Genomic DNA, 23,851 nt, shown 5'->3' with positions numbered 1-23,851 from the left:
TGACAAAAGAAAACCGGATAAGTTCTAATGTCATTCGCGAAAGGACCGCAATGCCTATTCAATTATTCATATTTTCCGATTGTTTTTATAATTCGAGCTTCGTTTTGGAGAAAAAAACTGCCAAAAATCAGAATGACAAGTCGAGCTGCTAAGGGGGTATTTTTTGCGTCACTGGTTCCGAGTTTGCGTTTATAGTTTAATTGAGATCTCTATGTGTATCGCGCGCGTATAAAAAAAAATATCTCTCTCTATTATTTTTTCGCGACCATCTATGTTGTCACCGTTTTTTGCTTTTTATCAGAAAACTATTTTGCGTTCGTTTTTCGTGGTTCTATGATGATGATATGTTTACGATATAGTCCGTATATACTGTAGAAGTCCATTTGACGTTGTCCGTCTACGTTGCAAACGATAGTAGTTCCGCCGTGTCAAAGTTACTGCTCCGCCGATCAGGGCTGTGGAGTCGGTTAAAAATAACCCTAGTCCCAACTCCGGCCAATAAAATAAACCTGATACTCCGGCTAAATGTGAATTTTGTGGAGTTCCGAGTCTGGCTCCGACTCTAAAGCATGTATTTCACCAATTTACGTAACTCAATTAAAGTGGATTTTCACCAATCCTTGCAATTATATAATTTATTTACTCACAATACATGGTTGAAAAATATTTCACCATTAGCTATGACACTTTTATGATTTAAGAACTGCACATGCGCACGTCGGACTCGGGACTCCGGTAGTTTTACATGGTCTTACTCGAGTCCTGAGTTCGGCTCCTGCAAAACAAACGACTCCGTCGAGTCCCGACTCCGCAGCCTTATACCGTCGATTCCACCATTTACAGTGCACCCGGTCGGAATAGCCTGCACCAACGGCGTTTACGGTTCGTTCGACGGTCGTTTCTTGTCTTTTTGCGCGATCATTACTTGTGTGTGCGTCCTATACCGTTCTATTACGTATGTGCCGTGAGTGTCGACCCGAAAAAACGCCTATCTTAAAACACTCTCTCGTACGTGTACATTGGGCCGTGTTGTGGTTATTGAGTCGGAACCGCAAATTTTGCTTACGAGTACCACCTGGATTTTGATACACGTTTGATATACGATCTCGTTAACCTAACGAAGTGCCAACAGAGTTCGAGCCAGTCTTGTAGACAATTCATTTCAAAAAGTACCAGTTTAGTCAGTTGCAAAATAACTCCTCCCCTGTCCCATTCACAATTCATTAATCCCACAATTCCCATAAATTCATTTTATTGCGAGCAGTATTTCGCATGCCAAACACTAAACAGAACGCGTGTAAATGTTAAGGTTAATACCAAATTCTTATTAAATTATATTTTTTTAGTTAAACCGTAAGATTGATAATAATTTGCCTAAATGACGCGAGTCCAAGTCGAGAAATTTTTCACTTAAAAATGTAAGACGAGTTACTGACTGAAGTCATTATAACCCTCGATCGAGCTAAGGTGTATTTCTGTACTTTTTAACACTATTAGCATTGCTACACAAATTATTTAAGTTGATCGGATCGATTAAGTTGCTACTATAAATTGTATCAAAATTTAATTACTTGGGAACCACTGCCAGGAACAAAGGTTGGATATCCCTGTTCAGTCGGCCTACATATATTTTTTCTTGATTTTTAAAAGGCTTATTGCAAAGAAAATTTTCCTTATTGAAGGCTAACTAACACCACTGAGAGTTTTGCCTTTGTTTACGTAATACATCATATAGCGTAAAAAAGTGGGTTATTTTCAAAGAAAATCGTTTATTTGCACTTTCAAGGCGAATCGTTGACATGAAAAAATAACACAACATTAAATACACACGATATGTCTAAGGGTAAAGTACGAATTAAATGACGAACGGAATACAGCAAACCGAGGTATGTTCCAAATAAAGTAAAACCGCAACAATTTTGTTCAACTATAAATAATGGAAGAAAGGTACAGCTAATATCTGACTAAAATTTTACAACGCGCCAATCTGAACAGTGTCACCATGTCCGAATCCTTAAGCAGAAATCAAAATTCACTGTGACCGTTAAATATCACATTTCCTCTTCGTCCTTGGGAATTTCAATTTCGTCCCCGGTTCGAAGCCGAAACTCGGCCTGCCAGTCGGGCCCGAACACTTCTCTCATCCGCTTTTCCAACAGCGACCAACCGCCAGGCACCTTACACCAGCAGAGGCGGTAGAGGGCCATGGCTCGCCTGATGACGAAATCACGTTCCTGTGAATAAATGGATTATTTTATTCTAGTACGTTTTATGTTGTAAAATGTAATTTATTAAATTCAGAAGTTTGACAGCACATTAAGTTGAGCGAATGCTATACGAAATGCCTGGCGCTGCCCAGTTTTAATAGAACTTTGACTAATATTACTTTATTGTACACAGATAATCGAGTTGAGGAAATCATCCAAAAGGCTATTAACTTTGAATGTTGTAACCCTATTAAATAACAAGCTTGTTTTTGCTTTTCATTTGTTTGTTGGGAGAATTATTAAAGTTATAAAAGTAATTTTTTCAATGTTACTGAAAATTTCACGTTTACCGGTACTTTATAATATTTCCTTACAGCTAATGCAAACTTCGAAGTTCAACACGAAAAATCGACTCGACCTCCCCTTACATTTTACCTGTTCGTTTGTGCTGGGCACCGGTGGTATCTTGTTATGTAGAAATATTCTGTAATTCTGTGGCACCGAGGTATAACCCGTGCTTTTCGGTCGTCTCCCAAACTGCGGGGAAAGACTCCAGGCGTGACTTGACATGTTTTCAATTATTCCTTTTTGAGCAGTTTAACTTGGACGACCAAACAATTTTGAATTCACTGTGAAGCAATACAAACTTTTTCTCTAAAACATGTACTTGATCATGTATTTTATGTTCGGGAAGTTACTATCAAACCTTTTAAGAACGTTTTTCGCAATATTTAATAGTTAGGTAAACCGCTTGAACATGAATTGTAAAAGTTTGAGGGCAAAATTCAAGTTTGTATGGCACATTGAAATTCTCCAATAAACATGCGTAACACAAATCGGTTCTGGCCAATCGTTTTTTATCCAGCATAAACTTTATTTTGATCGCACTAAGTTTCGTTAGAATTTACACAAACCTTTTTGTAGAGAACACTTTAAAAAAAGAACCAAGTTGCCCTAAACCTCAACAATTTAAAACAAATTTCGATTCTTTACGATAGCTAAGTATTTCCTACTGCCGCAATATTAATCGTTTTCTGTCAGATCTTGTTTACATCGGCCGTGTTATATAGCTTTTGCCGCATGTTACATTGACGCAGTTCGCCTATTGATTCAAAGCACCTGATCACTGGTAAACGTGCGGCGGTTTCAGTTGACAAACTTTCTTTGTTGTATTTTGAAAGGCCTGTAGTACTATCCTTTTCTCATGGTATTGTTTTGGTACCTTATCCACATTTGTAACGTACCTTCTGTGATTGCTACGTGACCAATTGAACGGCTGGTTTTTGCGGAGAATTTTCGATACGAGCGCTTTAAACAATGTGACACAGAAAGGTTTATGTTGATTTTTTTAATAGGCAAATTTTTTGGCAATCACCTAAAACAAGCACAATTTAAAAACGAGGAAAATAAAATAGGCAGCCTGGGAAAATAACTAAAACTCTAAAAGTCACACCATTTTTCAGTATGCTTACCAACCTTTGGTTCTGTTTGCCAGCAATGCATTCTGACATCTTAGTGTGCAATATAATATTGACAAGTTTCAAGTATCGGTAAACTGTTCAGTTTTGTATCTATAGAAATCGGGCGCACGACAACACACAGTTAAGTTTATGTTGACTGTGGCCGACACTGTGTATCGCAATCCAGGCACTCATTGTAGTGACTGTTGGCCCACCACCTTTCAACTGATTTAATCAATTGCACTTTATAAACAAGTGTGAAAGCAGAATAATTGTCTTAGTGAAACGCATGAAAATTTTCAGACATGACGTCGCAACGTTACGTCATAACGGAGCGTCTAAAACAAGTGACTGAAGAAAACCTAAAACAAGTGACTGAAGAAAACCTAAAACAAGTGACTGAAGAAAAAAGTTCTATATTGTGCACATGTATGAAGCTTAATCTTATTCTAAATACATTCAACGGGAATGGCCAAACAAAAAGGGCATAGCCTGATAAAAAAAATACATTTTTATACCGGTTCGGTGTACCTACAAAAACGATTTTATGAAACGCCGTTTCAGACCGTGTCGGCTTATCATTTACCACTGCTTGCCTTACAAAACTCCTTTGCTGCTTTGCAGAATTGTCTTTTCTTAATGGTGTTTCGAAAGCTTACAAAGGGGATTTTAAGTTGGCCTAGCGAGAGTTTTACTGCATTTAGGAAATTCGCTTTAATTAGATAGCATACGTGTGTTTGATTAACTTACACAAATAAAACTGTGCGAACGTACCGTAGTTGAATTGCGTAAAGACGGTAAACATATTTATATTTTTACAACTTAACAACTATATTAACTCAGGGTTGGGCAAACTAAACTCTTTTTTAGTTCGTTTTTAACCGTATTCTTGTCATTATTGATCAAATCAATTACTTTCTTTGCAACAGCGGAAACATGGAACGTTGGGTCAGCCGCCGATATATTCCAAATTTGCCCGAACGGCGTTCGACGGTGTAGTGACTCAGCGGTAGCGTGCTTCGCCCTCAAACCGAGGGTCGTGAGTTCGAAACCGTGCTCTGCCGTCTGCGCTGTAATCGTATAGTGGTTAGTACTTCACGTTGTGGCCGTGACAACCCAGGTTCGAATCCTGGTTACAGCAATTCTTTTCCTCACTTCGATAAAGTTAGCATACCTAAAAAATGTGTGTGGTTTTCTCTGCAATACTAAAGATTTTTCGTTAAACTTAATCTCAACCCAGTTACCCCGGTTGGTTACACCAATTCTTTTCCTTGTGTTGATGGAACACCTGCAAAAAATCTTTGTATTTTCTTTGAATTACTGAAAATTGCACAAGTAGTGCTACAAGGTGTTTTGAGGTCTCATAAATTTCTATAACAGTCTTGTAAAAAAGTATAGCCTACTTGTGTCTCCTGTAACTTCAGCAGATAATGATTAGGTGTTTCTCATTGGCCAAGCGTTGATCTTGACCCTGTAAAGCAAATTAATTTGTTTGGTATTGGCTGGAAATTGATAACGGCAGACTAGTAATAAGAAATGTCAAATTTAAAGAACATTCATCTGAGCCCACCATCAAATATATTACCATCTGCAAAGAGTGTGTTGTATTTTTTTGCACAACGCAGTTCAAATCCTGTTCATATTTAGCTCTGATGTTAGCCAATGGGTTTCCTGGAGTAGAATGATCGATGCTTTGTTGTAATCAGCAAGCTGTTCGATGATCGTGAGTTTACTGGAGGTTAGTCCTTCGACATTCAGCTGCAGGATGGACATTCCAGCGCCTATGGCAGCAGCAGGTGCTGCCCGCCCTAACAAGGGCGCTGAGTTTGGCGTTGGGACCATCCGTCGCTGTGTCCTCCGGACATTAAACTGGGTGTCCTTTTCTTGACAAATTTTGTTCGGCATTAGCAAATATTTGCCTTTGCTTTAACGGGAGAGGCCACGTGAAGGCAGTTGTCTCTATTCTATCCATAGTAAACGAAAATGGGCAGCTAAACTAGAAAAATGTTCGTGATTTCCTTTTTATGTCCATAAGCACTCAATAACTTAAAGTCAATTTTATAAGAAAAATAGTTAATGAAAACGCTTAACTTTAATTGAATTATTTGACAAAAAATATACTCAAGTCAAGTGAAGTCATCACTTAAGTTCAGTTATTGATTCCAGTTTTACAACACTGTACAGTGTAATAACATCTAGATTCTAGACAACGAAAAAAAAAATACTCAACTTGGATTAAGTTGCAACTTAAAACTAATTTTATTTTTGTGGTACATAGCACTAAAGAAAATAAATATCAAGGGCAGCTTAAACAAACCCGTGTAAACAAATAAAAACCAACATAAAACATTTAAAATCCAACACTAAAATGAAACACTTTTTAAATAGTAATACAAACTTTTTCAGTAAGCATTTTCAGTACAGTATTATAAAAGATATGTTGTGTGTAAGATATGAATATCAGAATATAGAAAAATCAAAAACTTTAAACCACCAAAAGTAGAAACTATTAGCACAAAAAATAATAAACTTTTTACAAAACATTGCTTCTATAAATAAAAAAATAAATAAAACAGCAATATAGACACAATGAGCAAAAACTAAAAACAACTACTAATTAAAACCATAGATACACCTTAAAACTAATAACACTCTTTTTTTTCCCTAAATTCAAGTTAGCTTCAAGGTAAGACATTCTCAGATTAAAGTTTAATCAAAATCGTGGAGGTAAGGTGTTTGAAAAAACCTGCCAATGCGCTGTAAAACCGACCCTTCACCATCTCCAGTTACACCTTTTCCCCCAATCGTTAGCTGGGTTCCTAGCCACTTTGCAATGTTCCAATTTTTAACTTTGTGCTCATTTTTCGACAGAGCGCTTGAAGCATTCGTCATAACCCCAATGGCAGCAAGGAATAGACAGAGCTTGTACCACTCCTGTCCGTTTATTTCCTTCACCATTCTCCAGAAAATCTGAACATTGTTTTTGAAGTGGAACTGTGTGGTAACTCCAGTCGATAGGTTATTAACTTTCTGCAAAAATGCAATGCAGTTTTTATCACTTGTCATCAAGGGTCCAATCCGAGACTCAATTTCGTTGAACACCTTTTCTTCTTCAAGTTTCTCTGGGAATTCTGTGTGCTTTCTTGTTTCGTGGAGAAATGCAACGGTCTCTTCAACATTCCTATTCATTTCCCTTTCCTGTGTGTATAAAATTTATTTTTCTAGAAAAAACAATCCATGTGAACACAGTTGAACAGTTAAGTTTAACACAACCTAAACATCAATTTGATTATGAACTTCAATTAAATCCAACAACATTTAGGTATTTAAAAGTAAAAAATGTTAATATTTTAAAAGATAGACAGCAACTTAAGAAGCAAGTTAGATATTTATTTCCCACCTTATATAAGTTGGCACATTTGTTATAGTCCTAAGAAACAATTGTTTGACATCTCTAGTATTTATTTAGCTGCAATGATAGAAAATTGACATGGATATTTTCCTGTTGACACACAATGCAATACCACAATATAAAGAAATTGATAAATGTTATCAAAATTAGTTAATAGCAAAACCACTTTAAAAGTTAAATTGATTAATGATATCATTTTTTGACAGGAAGCTGCAATAACAAAAGTAATAGATTGACAATGGGCCATAATACAGTTTTACTCATCTTTTTAAAACCAAACAAACTGTATAAACATAGTATAAATAAACAATTTAGTCAAATCTGTAAGTGATGTACACAATATTGCCAAATTTGATATTTATGTTACATTAAACAAAAGCTATTATCAAAAAACCATCTCAAGATTATGTTGAGGTAAAAATTCTCAGTCCATGCATCTTTGCAACTTCGTTTTTTAGGGCTTCTGTTACAAGTCTGTGTTGCTGCACAGTCCTTTTTCCTGAGAAAATATTCGATGTGACGTGGACCTCGTACATGTCGCCACAGCCACCGGAAATGTCATTGACTTTTACCACGGCACCCGGAAACTTTTCTTCCAGGATTTTTGCAAGTTCACTTTCTCCTTTAGTTTGAGTTGCTTGGCTGAACGACTGAAGTCTCATATAAATGCCTTTAATCAAAATGTGGATTATAAACTAGGGGTTATAAAGTAGATATTTTTAATAGTTTATAAAAAATGTTAAACAATACCACTGCATAGCGTCATGTCTTTATATCTCAAAAAGGAGAAATGCAAAATATTTCCTATACTTATGGGCTTTTCTCCATCATTCATTTTTTCAGATACAGTTGTGTGCAATTTATTGACTGAAGTAGAGAAAAGTGCAAAATTATTGTTTTCCACAAAGTTTTTTTTCACAATATGCCCTTATAAAGCCAGTTTTATCAACTTGCATTGAGCAACTTAACTATTTCGCAATTTTATACAAGTATTCTGCAGTGCAAGAAATTGCAAAATGCCTGTCTACCTAATGCCAAATCATGTGAAAAAGCTGTTAAACCAGAGTTTTAGGACGTATTGTGGAATTGAAGAAAACAAAGAATGCATAACACAAAAGTGTTGTGCTTTGTGATTCAGCTAATTTTCACACGACTCTACACCAATGTATATTTCCTTAAACCGTTAAAATTGAACCAGCACAAATCACAAATTATAAAAAAAACATATTTCTTATACTATACCGTTAAAAAAGAGTAAGCCAGAAATGAATTTCTCTGAAAATAAATATTATTTATACATTATTGTTCACACAAACGTATTTAACTTCTAGCCAATACTCACATGAATCTTTTGCAATTTTGTAAGTCGGTTGAATTTGGTTTGGTTTCTTAATCAAGGAAAAGTTTCGCTGGAAAGAAACAAACGAAAAGTTACGCTGACACGCATTGCCAGAAATTGCGCGAACAAGCACCCTTGAGATACGCAACGAGGCCATATGTATTGGTTTTCAAACCATAGGTGTCAAAAGTAAACCAAATAAAGTAAACAAACCAACATGGTTGTTCATTCATGCGTAGCAAATGTCGACGCGAAAACGCTTGTCGCTTTTGGCGAGTCGCGTGCCGAACATTGTGTAAAAAATGAGTTTCGTTTTGGTGAAGTAGAGTAAACTGTGCTTTTTTAGAGCAATTTCACATTTCAATTGTCAAGTAGAAGTTACAACCTGTTCGACTGTGCAATTTACTTACTTTGTACGATTTGAGATGAAGAGGAACTGGTGTGGGGCACGAGATTAGTTTGGTTGAAGACTCTGACTCTCGTTTTAAGGTTGCTGAAGGTTGCGTGCGTATAACTCGTGAGCCAACCACAAGACGTATAGGTTAATAGAATTGTATTATATGATAAGCGAAACAACCAGTAAACTATAGAAGGCGGACAAGTTAGCATATAGCAGATGCTACTTGCAATATCAAAGTTGCGAACAGCAAGACGATAACTGAGAAGAAGTCTTTCTTACAAGCGGAAGGCGGTCTTAAGTACACAAATCCCTGAGCTGACAGCACAGAGATAATGCAAGCCAGTAACTACTTAGCACTTTGGAGCGAGTAGGCAATAAATCTGTGGCATAAGCAAATACATCACAAAAGTTACTGTAAACACAATCTCTTAGACGGTAAATTATAGCCGTGCGCTACACTGGACTTGACATGTTTTCTTTGTTTTTGTGTCATGCAGGCCTTGACACACGTATGAAAGAAAAATTGGGGGAGATTATGATGTTGCCTGCGAGGTATAAAGGCTGATAAAAGTTAGGTGGGGCGTAAAAAAGTTTTGAAAAGCACTGTTTCAAACCAAACATGTAATTTAAGAAATATTTATATAAATGCAGTGTGGTTATGGCATTAATTACATGAACCGTTTTCGAATGGCTTGTTTTTTCCTGCTAATTAAACAAATGCTTGACTGTAAATAAAGCTATTTAAAATTACCTGTTTACAACCCTTGTATCTTCCGACCTCAACGAGAAATTGCTTCCGAGAAATTATATTATACATTGCCTTTTTTGCCAATGAAATTTACTCTGCAAACAACGAGTTAATAAATAGCGAATCCATTATACTTTCGCCAAAAGGGTTTCGCCACTCCTTGAGACTATATTGTCAATATTAGTGATCGCGGACCTTGAGCCAACTATTGCTTTTTAAATACTCTACTAAGTGGTAGTTAACTGAAAGTATGTATTGGGCCTAACTGTATTTCTTCTATAATTCAGATATTTTACATTAACCTTGTATTTAGAACAGGTTAAAATGACTTTTTGTACTGCTAAGATATTGACTTTATTTTGCGTAATCAGCTTGGTGAATTTGTCGACGTCCTGCCCAACAGAATGCAGGTAAGAAATGTGTCTTTACCAAAAAGGCTCAAATACTTTTTGACGAGTAACTTTAGTATATTGAGCTAAATATTTTGGCTGACGTCACCCATAAATTGTAGAAAGTTACAATGCAATATATTTTATGTTAAGCTGTCCTGTGTATAACAAAAGGCCTACTAATATTCAGACTTAATAAAATCAACAAATAAAATCAAACATTTTCGGAATTACCATTTGACAACGTCTTTTTAGTTTTGACAACGTCTTTTTACTTTTATTGAAATATCAAAAATATAGTTAAAAGGTGAAAATGAGCTTATATTTCACCCCGGGCTGTTTTACGCGTTTGACATGTTAAAACGGTTTATATTTTTAACCAGTATGAAGTGCAACGCAATTTATTCGAATTATTTCTAGTTGTTTCGGGTTCGACGAGGATTACGTGGTGGATTGCGCCAATCGAAAACTACAAGATATACCTGGTGGAATAGAAGCCAAGGCAACTGAATTGTTTCTTCAGGGAAACGAGATCACCACTGTCGACTCTACGTCTTTCTCGACTCTGACTAATCTTAAGTAAGATAACTGCAACGATTTTAATACCTTTAATAACAAAACCGATACAGGAATATTAAGTCCGACATAAAACCACAATTTTTAACAAATATATTTGATATGATTGTATATGGTGCACCAGAGTTTTTGCAAAATGATTTTAATATCATTGGTTGTCCCATACATAGGTGGTCAAACTGTGGCTTTTAACCAGTTTGATGCGACCCTTACATTCAGAATGTATTTAATTTTTTAGGATGAGCTTAAGTTTTTCCTATACTACTTTAATGCAAGAAATATAAGTTTAGTTATAAATATATTAGGTAGGCTATAGGTAAGGCAACGGTTGTGTATTTTTGTTTTATTAATTAGAAAAGCATTGCGCCGGATGATTTATCAAATCTTAAACACATGGGTTATCAGTAAACGTTAATAACAAGATAAAATAACAAAGTATAATTAACAAATTTGTAACATTTTTCTTTAAAAATTCAACAACCTTAGTACAACCTAAAACCAAAATTGAGCAAAAATTAGATAAAAAGATTAGATATTAGATGGTAAAGAAGGCTCTATTGACTTCGATATTTCGGCTAATTCGATTGAATCACTTCTAGCATTCGAGCCACTCCTTTGTATAGGATTCACTTCTTAGCTCTTTTAATTGTCCAGGTACCTCTATTTGCACGAGAACGCCTTGACCACGATCGGTGCAGGATCTTTTGACGTCTTTGCGCCTTCCCTTATCTCACTAACCTTGCACGGAAATGAGATAGCGGAACTGCCTGAAAACATCTTTGCCAACATGGCATCTGTAAAGGTCCTCAATCTGAATGGGAACAAGCTGAAGAGCCTCGGACCCGGCTTGCTTACGGACACTGCCGATTTGGTTCAAGCCTCCTTCTACGAAAATGAGATCGAAAGTATCCCGGAAAATCTGTTCGCCGGTTTAAGGTAAAAAAAGTGTTTGAGAGATTGAAGATGTGAAAAAGATGTCAAACACCATTTTGAAAATTGGCAGAAACTTTTTACATTAACCAAGCCCGAATACCGACTCAGTTATATAACCTATGGCAACACAAATAGGTGAAACTAAAAACTTTCAAAAGGCATAATAAGTTTTATTGTTTATCTACGGTTGTATATAACTTTTATTTTAGATAATGCCACGGCTACTTAGTGCTTTAAAGGTGAGGCAGGATTAAACATGTTTTAGACCAGCATTTCTGTCAAAAAAAAGTCATAAAATTTCTCATTTACCCAACAACGAATGGTCACATAACCTAATTTCACAAGAAATATCAGGCCATAAGCTTAAAATAAAAATGAGCTGAAATAATCCTGTTTTCACTCGGGTTTTGAACTTAAGTTTATTGCTTACTCCAGCAAGCTTCGTTACATCGGCTTGGCCAACAACCGTCTCACCACGACCCCGACTCTAACCTCCGGCGAGCACCCGGAGTTGTACCTCTACGACGTCGCCGACAACCTGCTCAACTCGCTGCCCAAAGTTCCTCGTGACGTCACGCAGGTCTTTGCCAACGGCAACCGAGTGACGTCACTGAGTCGTGACGTGTTCGCCGAGGCCGAGCAGCTGTACGAACTCTTCCTGATCGGGAATCAGATCTCGACAATCGAGGAGGAAACCTTTGCGGGAGCCACAAGTTTGGGATGGATCGACTTGGCGGTTCGTTGAGTGTTGCTTGTTTAGGAACACACAATATGAGCTATACTATATCTAAAGCGGCATAACAGCATAAAAAACACAGTAATATTTACGACGGATTAGGACCAAATATCGTCGTGTATCTACTTGGCGGTTTGTTGAATGTCCGTGTTTGGGAAAATGCGAGCTATAAAGCAGTGGGGTTATGCAACCTTTTTCGGCTTACGTCACACTACAGAAATTGTAATGGTAAAAACTTTTTAATTATTGGCACTTTAAATGTACCCCAAAAAATTGTATCAAGAAGCTTACCAATAGAGCAAAAATTGAAATTCTAAAGAATTTGAAATATCTTTCGACATCCATCATGAGCGTTAAAAATAGCCTTCTATTTTTAAAGTAGTGGTTCTTAACCTGTGACTTGTTTCCGCCAAAGTTGTATTTTGATAATAATATGAGTTTTTGATCGCTAAAAGTACCAAAAAGGTTTTATACAACTTTAAAGGGTTTTAGTACTGCTGTTGTTCACCCTTAAATTAAGTCTATACCTGTATATTGAAAGAATTTATTCTTTCTTATGGTGTCTATAAAACGTTTGAGAACCACGAGTCTGAACTATTTTTAAACGAAAGGCAACTGTTTTTTGCTTCTTATTAGTATTTGGAGTGTGCTTAATATTACAGGGAAACGACCTATCCAGTGTCGACGACAAAATGTTCCAGAAGCTTCCAAAATTACAAGGCCTTTATCTGGCTGAAAATCCACAATTAAACGAACTTTCAAGCCAGGCATTCAAGAGCTTTGAGTCAACACTGCGTAGGTAAGGGAATGTAAATAAGTCTTTTGAAATTGTTCGAGTGCAAGTCTATGGTGGCCCATGACTGCCATCCTGTTTTTTTTCAATTTAACAAAAAAAAAAAATAATAATTAAAAAAAAAAAAAAAATTTAAAAAAAAAAAAAAAAAAAAAAAAAAATTATTAAAAAAAAAAAAAAAAAAAAAAAATATTATAAAAAAAAAAAAAGAAAAAAAAAAAAAATTTATTATAAAAAAAAAAAAAAAAAAAAAAAAATTATTAAAAAAAAAAAAAAATTATTAAAAAAAAAAAATAAATAAAAAAAAAAAAAAAATTATTGAAAATTTCGACGTGGCCCAGGACTGCCATTCCCATATAAAACGCATTACGGTCGGACCATCACTGCCAATCATAGAATACCTTCTATTGTGTGCTGTTAAGTTCCAAGCCAGCGCAGGGAGGTTTGCCACTTAGTCTTTTAGGCCTTCTGGTGGGATTCACCAAAGGGAAGTTGGCAGAGTAAACAAGATATCGATTAGAAATGTTTACACATTACTCAAAGCAACCTAACTTAGCCAGCAATCAGACTTTAAAAAAAAAAAACATAAAAATATTCATATTTATGAATATTAATATTCAGTAATATTCGGCCCTTAAATTAAAATGTGCCCTAAGTGACTTATATAGGGTGATAGCTACGAGTCTACTCTTCAAAATGAGATAAGACTCGACCGCCAATTATTCGGGGATAAGTTATTAATATTCCTTCAAAAATTCATAAACGTCGAAAGTTTCAAATTTTGTCAAAACGTTTATAGGCTGCATCACTTAAGCAACCTGGCCGATCTTTCAATCAGGCTTTATCAAAACCTTGACAAGTTGACCGCGCAAAACCAACTTAAACCTGATAACAACTTGTCAAGGTTTTGATAAAGCCTGATTGAAAGATCGGCCAGGTTGCTTAAGTGATGCAGCCTATAAACGTTTTGACAAAATTTGAAACTTTCGACCTTTATGAATTTTTGAAGGAATAATAATAACTTATCCCCGAATAATTGGTGGTCGAGTCATATCTCATTTTGAAGAGTAGACTCGTAGCTATCACCCTATGTAAGTCACTTAGGGCACATTTTAATTTTGGGGCCGAATATTACTGAATATTAATTTTCATAAATATGAATGTTTTTATGTTTTTTTTTTTAAAAAGTCTGATTGCTGGCTAAGTTAGGTTGCTTTGAGTAATGTGTAAAAATTTCTCATCGATATCTTGTTTACTCTGCCAACTTCCCTTTGGTGAATCCCACCAGAAGGCCTAAAAGACTAAGTGGCAAACCTTCCTGCGCTGGCTTGGAACTTAACAGCACACAATAGAAGGTATTCTATGATTGGCAGTGATGGTCCGACCGTAATGCGTTTTATATGGGAATGGCAGTCCTGGGCCACGTCGAAATTTTCAATAATTTTTTTTTTTTTTATTTATTTTTTTTTTTTAATAATTTTTTTTTTTTTTTAATAATATTTTTTTTTTTTTTTTTTTTTTATAATAATTTTTTTTTTTTTTTTTTTAATAATTTTTTTTTTTTTTTTTTTTTTTTTTTATAATAATTTTTTTTTTTTTTTTTAATAATTTTTTTTTTTTTTTATTTTCATTTTTTTTTTAAATTTTTTTTTTTTTTTTTTTAAATTATTTTTTTTTTTTTGTTAAATTGAAAAAAAACAGGATGGCAGTCATGGGCCACCATACAAGTCTTGTCTTGTCGACAAAATCAACTCTAAGTAAACTGTGCATCTGCATTATGTCCACACTCGTCCAAATAGACAAGTTTGTAAAAACGTTTAACGGTTTGAATGAACACTTTTGGTTGTTAAACAGTGTTAATCCTGCAGTCAGTTCGCTGGTTAGTGCGACTTCAGAAGTGACTGATCCTACCAATAATATTCAGAGTGTTTTTGTAGGTTTTGAAGGAACGAAACTGTCTCTTAAAAACCTCTACAATATTAATTTTGGTTGTTTTACATACTTAAATATAGCCTAGAAATAAATGTCAAAGACAAATAAGTCATGTCAATTAACATCATGTTATAAAATACGTTTCGAATTGCACTGTATATAAACTGACGATATTGCATGTGCGTATCGAAACATCTGTTTTTGGGCTATGTCTATTTACTTGACCTATTTTTCATTTTTAAGCTACATTACAGATCCGTGAATATAGTGCAACTAAATAAAACATGCTTAGATAAAATAGCGTACTCTTTAAATTTCTTTTCAGTCACAGAAGCTAAACCTCAAAAAACCCTGAACATGCATATGAGTGTTTGTAATGTGTATGTTACCTTCAACAATTTGGTTAGAATGATGTTGTTGCGTTTAATCCACACAGTAGGATGCACAAGGTTTAACAGAGCTTAAAATTGCCTAATAATAGTAATAACATTGGCCTAATAATAATAAAAGATGTGTGGTTACTGAGATAGCCTATACCTTCGCAAAATATTGCTCAACAAAAACAAAATTGTTTAAAAAAACAACGTAAACAACTATGTTTTTCTTTTAAGTTCCCAAACGAAAACAAGTGAATACGCATTAAAAAAATGTCTTTACAGGCAGGGCTGTGGAGTCGGTTAAAAAAGAGTCCGACTTCCGAGTCCCGAGTCCGACTCCAGTCAAATGTGCGATTTTGTCGAGTTCCTAGTCCGACCCTAACTCTACATTCTGTATTTCGCCAATTTACGTGACTAAAATAACATGGATATTCAGAACTTCACTCATAGGGGTGTCGTATAATTTATTCACTGATAATACATTATTGGAAAATATCCACCATATGCTATTCCACCTTTACGATTTCCAGTTGGCGGTCTTGTCAGTTTTAAAATTTGGTACTGCGCATGCGCATGTCGGACTCGGGACTCGGGTAGTTTTACGTGGTCTTACTCGAGTCCCGAGTCCGATTCCGACTCCGCAGCCCTGTTTACAGGAATCTAAAAAATCACCCTTTCGCCAAAAGGAGTCTCGATGAAAACGCACCGCTGAGCCTCAGCTATTTCGATACCCGATATTTTGGCAAAATGGGTCGGCATCCTATTATATACCAAATGACGTCATTGCTATGTTCAACAGGCCAAATAGATGAAATTGAAACGTCCAGTGGTATAGGGTTAATAACCCGAAATTTGATTTGGCGTTAAGAGGTTTAGGTACCACCAGTTGTTAATCTATTATTATGTTTTTACAAATTTACCTTTCAAGGTAAAATCGTCGGTTTGGTCACAAAAACAAGCTGAAATTCAAATATTTAAATTTGGTATCGGACATTGATACCACGCTAGTATCGGACGAGTATCGATACCACCACTTGGCATCGGGTATCGGCTTCGATCCGATATTACCGGAGATCCCTAGTAACGTATATGGGATGAAATGCAATCTATTCCTATACGTCAGTGGTGCTCAACCCTTTCTGGCTTGCGGCACACCTCAGAAATAATAAATAGATTGCGGCAACCCTACAAGATTTTTCCGTAGGTAAATCGCTAGAATGTCGCAATAAACGGAAATGGAACGACACACATCAACTCTACACAACGTAGGAAGTTACAATTGGATTTATTCCACTCTAATCGTACACAAAAAGTTGTAAGAGTTGAGCAAAAATAACATTCTTTAAGATTCTCAAATATCTCTTGGCCCCCTTGAGCATTAAAAATGGCACCCCAGGATGACGCGGCACCCCGGTTGAGAACCACTGTATACATGCTTTCAGGTTATCGCTGAACAACTGCAGCTTCACCGACTTGGATCCCGCCAAGCTCAGCTACTTAAACAACAGCGAACTGGTTTTGTGGCTGTCTGGAAATCCCTGGCACTGCGATTGTGCTTTTCAGGTGGGATTTCTACAGTGTTGTAATGAATTAAGTCAATTACTTGAATTAAGTGCACTTAAGTCACTGTTTTCAAATGACTTGAATTGACTTTAGTCTTTTTTCGAAAAAAATACTTGACTCGATTATGATAATTTCGACAAATGACTTGGATTGCACTTAAGTGATTGGGTCATATGGCTTGTTTTACCATTAATTGCTTTCATGAAATATTTTTTTAAACTGGATAATTTATCTAAATGTTTGCATGTGCAACAATTTACTTGCTAAATTTGCGTTTTCGTCATTGTTTAATTTTGGGTATACACGAAAGAGTTTACCAATTTTAATAGCGTAACGTTTTAGGATTTTGTCAGTGACTTTACTTGAAGTTGACATACTCTTATAATAACGTAGACTCGGATTTATCTTGTTTTTTGCAAAATACTAGTCTTGAAGCATTTATATTTCAAGGTATAGAAATTGCTGCGTTTGACTGTAAATCATAGCTGAAATTCCTTATATAAATTTGTTATCAGATCGGTGCCGATACCAACCTAGTATCGGACGTGTACCGATACTAGCGCTTGGTATCGGGTATCTGCTCCGATCCGATATTATCGGACATCCCTAGTTCCAAATATAAAACTAAAAACGTGCAGGATTTTGCTGAATTCGTCGTGGACAAAGGGCCAGCGGTTTACGACAACGAAAAGGTGACGTGTCAATCTCCGACTGGTCGATCGGGTCAGCAGCTGAACGCTGTCGACCGTGACGCCCTGTGTTCGTCGAGCGACGAAAATCTGGCGCTGATTATTTCGCTGTCGGTAGTGGGCGCTCTCGTGCTGTTCGGAATCGCGACTTTTATCCTTTATAAGCATCAGAAGAAGCATAGCGGCTCGCCGAAGCCTCTTGAAGGTAAATGTTTGTGGTTTAATCTTGCCTGAGTTATATTTTAAATATGTTTAGCGTTCTTTTCCGGCCTGGTTTCGATTCTGCACCCGTTTTGTTCAGTTTAATCGGTTTTTGAACCTTTTCTTGCGGTGTCCAAAATACTGAGCGCGAGTATAGCCGCGAAGATTCGACAACCTTATCTAGTTACCTATCCATTCAACTTTTGTACGCTTGAAATATACACCACATCAATAAGCTAGATGTAAGTTGTAGTTTAATATCATCCATATTTTTGTTTTGTTTTCGCATGTTTCCAAATTCTTAATAATCTTGCGTAAAACCAATCTTAATATATCTCGCCATGTTAACTACGGCCGTAGAATTCAACCAACAATATTAAACGGCGACTCAATTGAGGTCGCGACCCATAGGTTAAAAAACACTGAACTACATCATACGCCAAACCGAGTGGTGAATCAAAAATCCTGTTTATTTATTGTAATATTGCGTTATAATTATTTATTTTACCCAAACTCACTAAATCTCCATGCAATACCTGCGCGTTAGTTCTGTTTTTTTCTCAAACTGTTAAGATATTATTAAGTGTGACGTGAAACTACTTTTCATTCACGAAAATAAGTTATTTGTCATACAGTTATGTAAGCTAGCATGTAAGACTTGAATACATGTAACACTTGAATGTACACTATCCTTTGAAAAACTGCTAATATTGGGGATATGACGATTGTTAAGAATTGAGATTATTATTTATTAGGAAGTGTGCCGCGTAGTTCTTCTAAGTTACGAAAATAAGCTGTTATTATTACTCAAATAAGTATTCAAGCTAGCATGTGAGACTTGTATGCACACTGTCCTTTGAAAAACTATTAATATTGGGGATATGACGATTTGTCATTCTTATAGTTTAAGTAGAAATTGTGCCTCGAACTTTTTTTGATTTACTAAGTGTAAGACAGAATAAAAAAGTTTTAAAAACACTGCTTTAATCTCATGCCTTACAACGCAATTCAGTACACCGTGCAACTAACAACGTTTTCTTGCTGCTAAATCAGAAACAGCATCGACGCAACACCTCGAATCAATGCAGGGAAATGGGAAGCACAACAACCTTTACCAGGAAGTTGTGTTCCACAACGGCACTGGAAATGAAGAGGCAACCAAATTTTAAAGTCAAACGTCCGTTTACTTTATTAATTAGGCCGGGCGTTAATTTTGTAATCCTGTACTGCTTATAATTCACTTTCTGTTTGTGGAAATATATCGAAACTTCAATTTGACCTACTCGGTAATCGTTTAATTCAGGGGCGGGCAACCTTTTTAACACAAGGGCCAGTTAGGAAATTTAATGCTTACAAGAGGGCCGCACATCAAATAAACACTAATTCATATTTTCAGCTTTTACTAGAAAAACATAAGTACAAGCGAATATGAAATATCATATCAGACACACATGTGGATGTTCAAATAGAAGTTAGTGAGAAGGCTGATGTTGGATATTTTGAACCATAGTCAATGTTTGGTTCCAGGCCAGATGTGCATAGACGCAAACTATTGAACAGCAATAAATCAAAACCAGCTGTTAAGCATAATATCTCAGTCAATATGCGCGGCAAAAGTCGTAGCAGACAAGTGTAATTGTTGCAAAACAATCCTTTATCATAGCAACGTGACGCGAGTAAAACTTTATGAATAAAGATTGTTTTGTAATAGATGCTTTCCATTCGAGTACAGCTGCATTAGTGTAGCGGTCTAGCCCAGTGGTCGGCAAACTTTTTTTGTCGCGGCCCAAAGTAATTTGTTCAGAGCTATTGTAGGCCCACTAAAACCACTACGAAGCAGTGTCGGATTCAGAATATTTGATTTTTAGGTGGAATATTACACGGCGCCTTTATGCCCAAAACTCTGCCATACCGTATTATAAAACATACTACCCAAGGAAGAATATACGCGCGAAGCGCGAAAAAATTTTCAATTACACATCGTTAAAGTTGACAAAAATATATTTCGACAGGCATTTAGAACCACATTAGGCACGTGGGTCTTTTCAAACTCAGCCAAATTAAAAATTCTACGCCACACCAACATTTACAATAAAGTGCAATGAATGTACTGCTATCACGCGACCCACAACTACATGATAACACTCAGCTACTCAAAAGTAACTCGCGGCCCACTAAAAATGTCATTTCGGCCCACATTTGGGCCGCGGCCCACAGTTTGCCGACCACTGGTCTAGTCTATGGGTTAGATTGCACTTTTAAACAGGAAACTGAAATAGCAAACGTTCCAACATTGGTGCACGCTCATAGCCTTATTTAGGGAAAAAAGCTGAAAGAAGGGCCGCACGTTGCCCGCCCTTGGTTTAATTACACTATTCAAATTATCTAGTGTCTTATGTTTTTAAAAGTGTATTCGGAGCACCATACAGTTAACCAAGTCTGTGTTACCCGCAAAACTTGATTGCTTTTAATCAGCGTTTTTTTTACACAGCGTGTTCTGCCTTTACAAGCAATTAGGTGCGTTGAGCTTTTTGTAACGATTAACTTGCTAGACCTTCAAGTTAAAGAGCTGGAAAATTTATGCTCGCAGGATACAGAAGTGAAAGTGGATGTTTACACTGAAACTCATAGTATACTAGGTTAGGTGAACTCATATCAGTGGTTACCACTGGGACTGGGTTGCCTACAAGATCCGACGCTGGTCTAGAATCCTACCATATTTTCGTCCGGGGTTTGTATTGCTAACAATATTGGGGTTAGGGTGAGAGTTAGCATTTGGGTTCGGTTGGGTCATGTGTTATTATTATATTTATTCTTACATATTTATGCCTTCCATGCAATTTCAAGACAAGTTTGGTTAGTGTTTAAATAAATGTGGTAGGATTCTAAACCATCACCCAAGATCCATATGAGGCGCCCGTAGGCCTGTTCTAATAGGAACATGAGCGAGTTTTTTTATGAAATGTTAAAAAAATTGTAAAAATAATTAATTTGTGTTTTTTGTCATAGGTTTGTATCATTAATCATATGATTATAAACTATAAATTGGTACAAGCAAGTTTGGCCGCTGTTCTAGAATTCTACCACATTTGTTATAACAGTAGCGAAACGAGTTGTCAAAGTTGAAATTGCAAGGAAAGGCATAGATATGTTAGAATTAATATAATAATAATATTGCCCCAACCAAACGCACCTTAACCCAAATATTTTGCGTTAATTTAATAATTGTTTGAATGCTCTGGTAGGATTCGAGACCAGCGCCCGAATTTGTTATTTCAGAAGAGGTTAAACAACTTGGTGTCCTTAGTAAAACACGGTAACAATGACGTATAGCAGTGCTCTTCAAGCGGTGTGCACGGTACACCCTAGGGTGCACAAAAATATTCATGGGGTGCACCAGTACGAAAAGGTAGGCCTATAGGGTAAATCGCAAACGTTTATAATGAGCCATTAATATTTGACTTCTATAGTTTGTTTGAATGCTGTTTTATGATATGCAATAGTACTTGCCAACAGCCTGTAGCCATAATCGAACTCTCAACGACAGCGTGTAAAACTTCCGCTCGGTTTAATTGACATGATAATATTGATATGCATAATGATTTTTCATATGGCTTCTTACCTCAGTTTACCTTTTAAGTAAACAGGGTGCATGAGTTGGTCACAACCACTTTAAGGGTTCACCAAACCGAAAAAGGTTGAAGAGCACTGATGTATAGCCTTTACGTTAAGCTGATCACGACATTTCGCAATTAAAAATCTAGACACCAACATACTTTATCCGAAAATGTTCGATTTTGTTAACGCGAGTAAGTTGTTCAAGGTAAAGCTGTACATCTAGCGTGGTTTGCGTTGGCTGTAAAAGCCCATTAAAACTCGAGACTAAAGACCCAACGCCGTAAAAAACTGTTTACCGTACGGGCGGTGTCAGGAATATTTTATCTCTTGCACATATTTTCCTGACGCGCTGTTGTTCAATAATTAACTAACTAAAAGTAGGAAACGATTTAGTTCGCATTTCTGCTTCCAATCAGGATAGCTAGCCAAGGTTAAAAGGTGTTTTTTTGTCATCCGCTGTTGTTTTGTTTTTTATTACAGTCCGTACCTCGGTTCAGGAATTAAACTAACTTCAGCTATATTTGTCTTGTACAACTATTAAACACAACAGTACTTTTACGATGTAAAGATTCAGTTTAATGTGTTTTTGTTGTTTTTTAAGCTTGGACTTCCAGAACTTTTAAGTCTGACACCCCTTTTATTTGATTGTAATTATTCGCCAGCCCTTTTGACAGTTCAATAAACCTTAATCGTTGTCTGCTTTCACAAACATTTTTTGAAGTAATGTGTAACTCACTTAAGAATTGTTTTAAATTGTTTATATATTTCAATACCAAAAGTCAGAAAAAAGTTTGGCAAAGACCTACTTGGCATTTTTAGTTGTTAGATTAAATTTCAAACCGTTTTTCTGTTGCTGAAAAGATTTAATTCGTTATCAAAAACAGATACAGGTCAGAACAAAGAGTGTAACTCGAAATTTTGCATATTTCAGCCAAGGGCATTAAAGTAACTCTCTCACTATTAATCACAAGTTGAAAAGCAAATATGAAAAACGGCCACGGGTATGTCTTGTTTTTGGTTGCAGTCGTTGGATTTTACAAGACAGCACTGGCATGTCCAACAGAGTGCACGTAAGTAGAAAAGAAACTGTTTTAATTACACATGACAGCTCGTTAACTGTGGGTATATAGTTTTTAAGCCGATACCCGATACCATTTTTGTGATATCGGTAACAATACGTTATAAGGATCATTATAGGTACATATATTAAATTGGGGAGATATAATTTTACCACAAGCAAAATTATATCTCCGCAATTTAATAGATCTACAAGCCTTGTACAGAAGTCGCCTGTTTTTCTTTTGTCTTTAGCTGTTTCGGTTTTTACAAGGAGTGGATCACGGATTGCTCCAACAAAGATCTGTCAACGGTTCCGGCTAACATCGAAGAAAAAACTACGGAGTTGTTTTTGCAAGGCAACCAGCTGACTGAAATCCCAAACACATTCCAAGACATGCCCAATCTAAAGTAACTAGAAATATATATTTATCTATATTATTGGTAGGTGTTTGTTTTTACTTCAATCTAGCCTACTTACAGAAAGCATGACAAGAACCTTATAATATTTCTAATTGGCCTAAACAAAATATGAAACGTTTTCTCAAAAGCAGTACGTTTTTTGTCTGCTTGGGTGCTTACAAATTTGATTGGCAAAGAAATCTGATCGAAAACTGCTGTGTTATTTTATACGATTGTTTGTAAACGTCTTGGAATCGGCAACGCTTTTCCCAACTTGCCACAGTAACTATAGCAGGACTTTTTTGTGTAGGGATTGTTCGCATTTCGTTTACTGCATTTTAGCCTTCTTCAAGAAAGTACGACAACATTTTTTAGTAAAGCTATATTGGCCCGAAAAAAAAAGTTATTTTAGCTTACAAATATCTGCTAAAATGTAAAAATGCATTCTTATGCCGTTTTAGACCATTATAGAAATGGCACATTACCCGATTAATTGTATAAGATTAGCTTCATATAGTCAGAATTAATTTGTATGCGAAATACTATGAAAATTATTAATAGTAGATAAATATGTTAAAAAGTCATATTGCTGACCTTCAATTATATCAATATATTGCAAGCTTTAAAAAAATGATCCAAGTAAAAATCTCCACATATTATAAAAAGCACATATTTACATTGATATTCCTACTGTGTCTAACTACAACTTAGTTTTCTTTTAATTTCCAAAAAACAAAATGGCGTTCGATTTCGCTGCCTTTCCGTTCAACAGATTTCTCTACCTGCACCAAAACCAAATCAAAACACTGGGCGCGACAGCGTTCCGCAACATGGTATCTCTGAAAACCCTGACACTAAGCCACAACAAAATCGAGGAGCTTTCAGAAACGATTTTCCAGGACCTGACTTCCCTCAAAGTGCTGAACGTAGACAACAACATGTTGGTCAGTCTTCCACCCAACCTGCTTATGGGACTCAACGACCTGGTTCAGGCCTCCTTCTATAACAACGAGATTGGAG

At 36.1% G+C, this 23,851-nt stretch overlaps 3 protein-coding genes and 1 non-coding gene across 4 annotated transcripts; 2 read left to right on the top strand and 2 right to left on the bottom strand.

Annotated features, from left to right (window-relative positions):
• Positions 1–1,752: 1,752 nt before the first annotated feature.
• On the bottom strand, positions 1,753–3,236 carry LOC146131943 (uncharacterized). The gene is made up of 3 exons (XM_083397291.1): positions 3,122–3,236; positions 2,643–2,836; positions 1,753–2,234 (listed from the first exon to the last, which is right to left on the bottom strand). Exons 2-3 carry the CDS (start codon positions 2,775–2,777, stop codon positions 2,052–2,054), a joined length of 318 nt encoding a protein of 105 aa, XP_083253417.1. The 5' UTR covers positions 2,778–2,836; positions 3,122–3,236; the 3' UTR covers positions 1,753–2,051.
• Positions 3,237–4,736: 1,500 nt separating this feature from the next.
• Positions 4,737–4,808, top strand: Trnah-gug (transfer RNA histidin (anticodon GUG)). The gene has a single exon. It is a non-coding gene; the product is annotated as a tRNA-His (tRNA).
• A 2,494-nt stretch (positions 4,809–7,302) lies between these two features.
• On the bottom strand, positions 7,303–8,616 carry LOC146131941 (bolA-like protein 3). The gene is made up of 2 exons (XM_083397426.1): positions 8,422–8,616; positions 7,303–7,749 (listed from the first exon to the last, which is right to left on the bottom strand). The coding sequence occupies exons 1-2, from the start codon at positions 8,573–8,575 to the stop codon at positions 7,484–7,486; spliced, it is 420 nt and encodes a 139-aa protein (XP_083253552.1). The 5' UTR covers positions 8,576–8,616; the 3' UTR covers positions 7,303–7,483.
• Positions 8,617–9,890: 1,274 nt separating this feature from the next.
• LOC146131940 (uncharacterized) lies at positions 9,891–18,924 on the top strand. The gene is made up of 8 exons (XM_083397149.1): positions 9,891–9,976; positions 10,376–10,534; positions 11,186–11,467; positions 11,900–12,200; positions 12,863–12,999; positions 16,745–16,865; positions 17,504–17,759; positions 18,809–18,924. Exons 1-8 carry the CDS (start codon positions 9,891–9,893, stop codon positions 18,922–18,924), a joined length of 1,458 nt encoding a protein of 485 aa, XP_083253275.1.
• Positions 18,925–23,851: the final 4,927 nt, after the last annotated feature.

Source organism: Ascidiella aspersa, chromosome 9 (assembly GCF_963924565.1).
Source record: "Ascidiella aspersa chromosome 9, kaAscAspe10.2, whole genome shotgun sequence".
Lineage (NCBI taxonomy): Eukaryota > Metazoa > Chordata > Ascidiacea > Phlebobranchia > Ascidiidae > Ascidiella > Ascidiella aspersa.
The sequence above is the reverse complement of the archived record's forward strand: the minus strand, read 5'-3'. Positions and strand labels throughout refer to the sequence as shown.

Excerpts from the sequence above, each read along its gene's own strand:
- LOC146131943 (XM_083397291.1), bottom strand. The coding sequence starts at position 2,777 with ATGTCAAGTCACGCCTGGAGTCTTTCCCCGCAGTTTGGGAGACGACCG. Across the intron at positions 2,235-2,642 it reads TGCCCAGCACAAACGAACAG|GAACGTGATTTCGTCATCAG; the intron begins GTAAAATGTAAG and ends ATTTATTCACAG.
- LOC146131940 (XM_083397149.1), top strand. The coding sequence starts at position 9,891 with ATGACTTTTTGTACTGCTAAGATATTGACTTTATTTTGCGTAATCAGC. Across the intron at positions 9,977-10,375 it reads TCCTGCCCAACAGAATGCAG|TTGTTTCGGGTTCGACGAGG; the intron begins GTAAGAAATGTG and ends AATTATTTCTAG. Across the intron at positions 11,468-11,899 it reads AATCTGTTCGCCGGTTTAAG|CAAGCTTCGTTACATCGGCT; the intron begins GTAAAAAAAGTG and ends TGCTTACTCCAG.
- LOC146131941 (XM_083397426.1), bottom strand. The coding sequence starts at position 8,575 with ATGGCCTCGTTGCGTATCTCAAGGGTGCTTGTTCGCGCAATTTCTGGC. Across the intron at positions 7,750-8,421 it reads CAAAATTGCAAAAGATTCAT|GCATTTATATGAGACTTCAG; the intron begins GTGAGTATTGGC and ends TTTTGATTAAAG.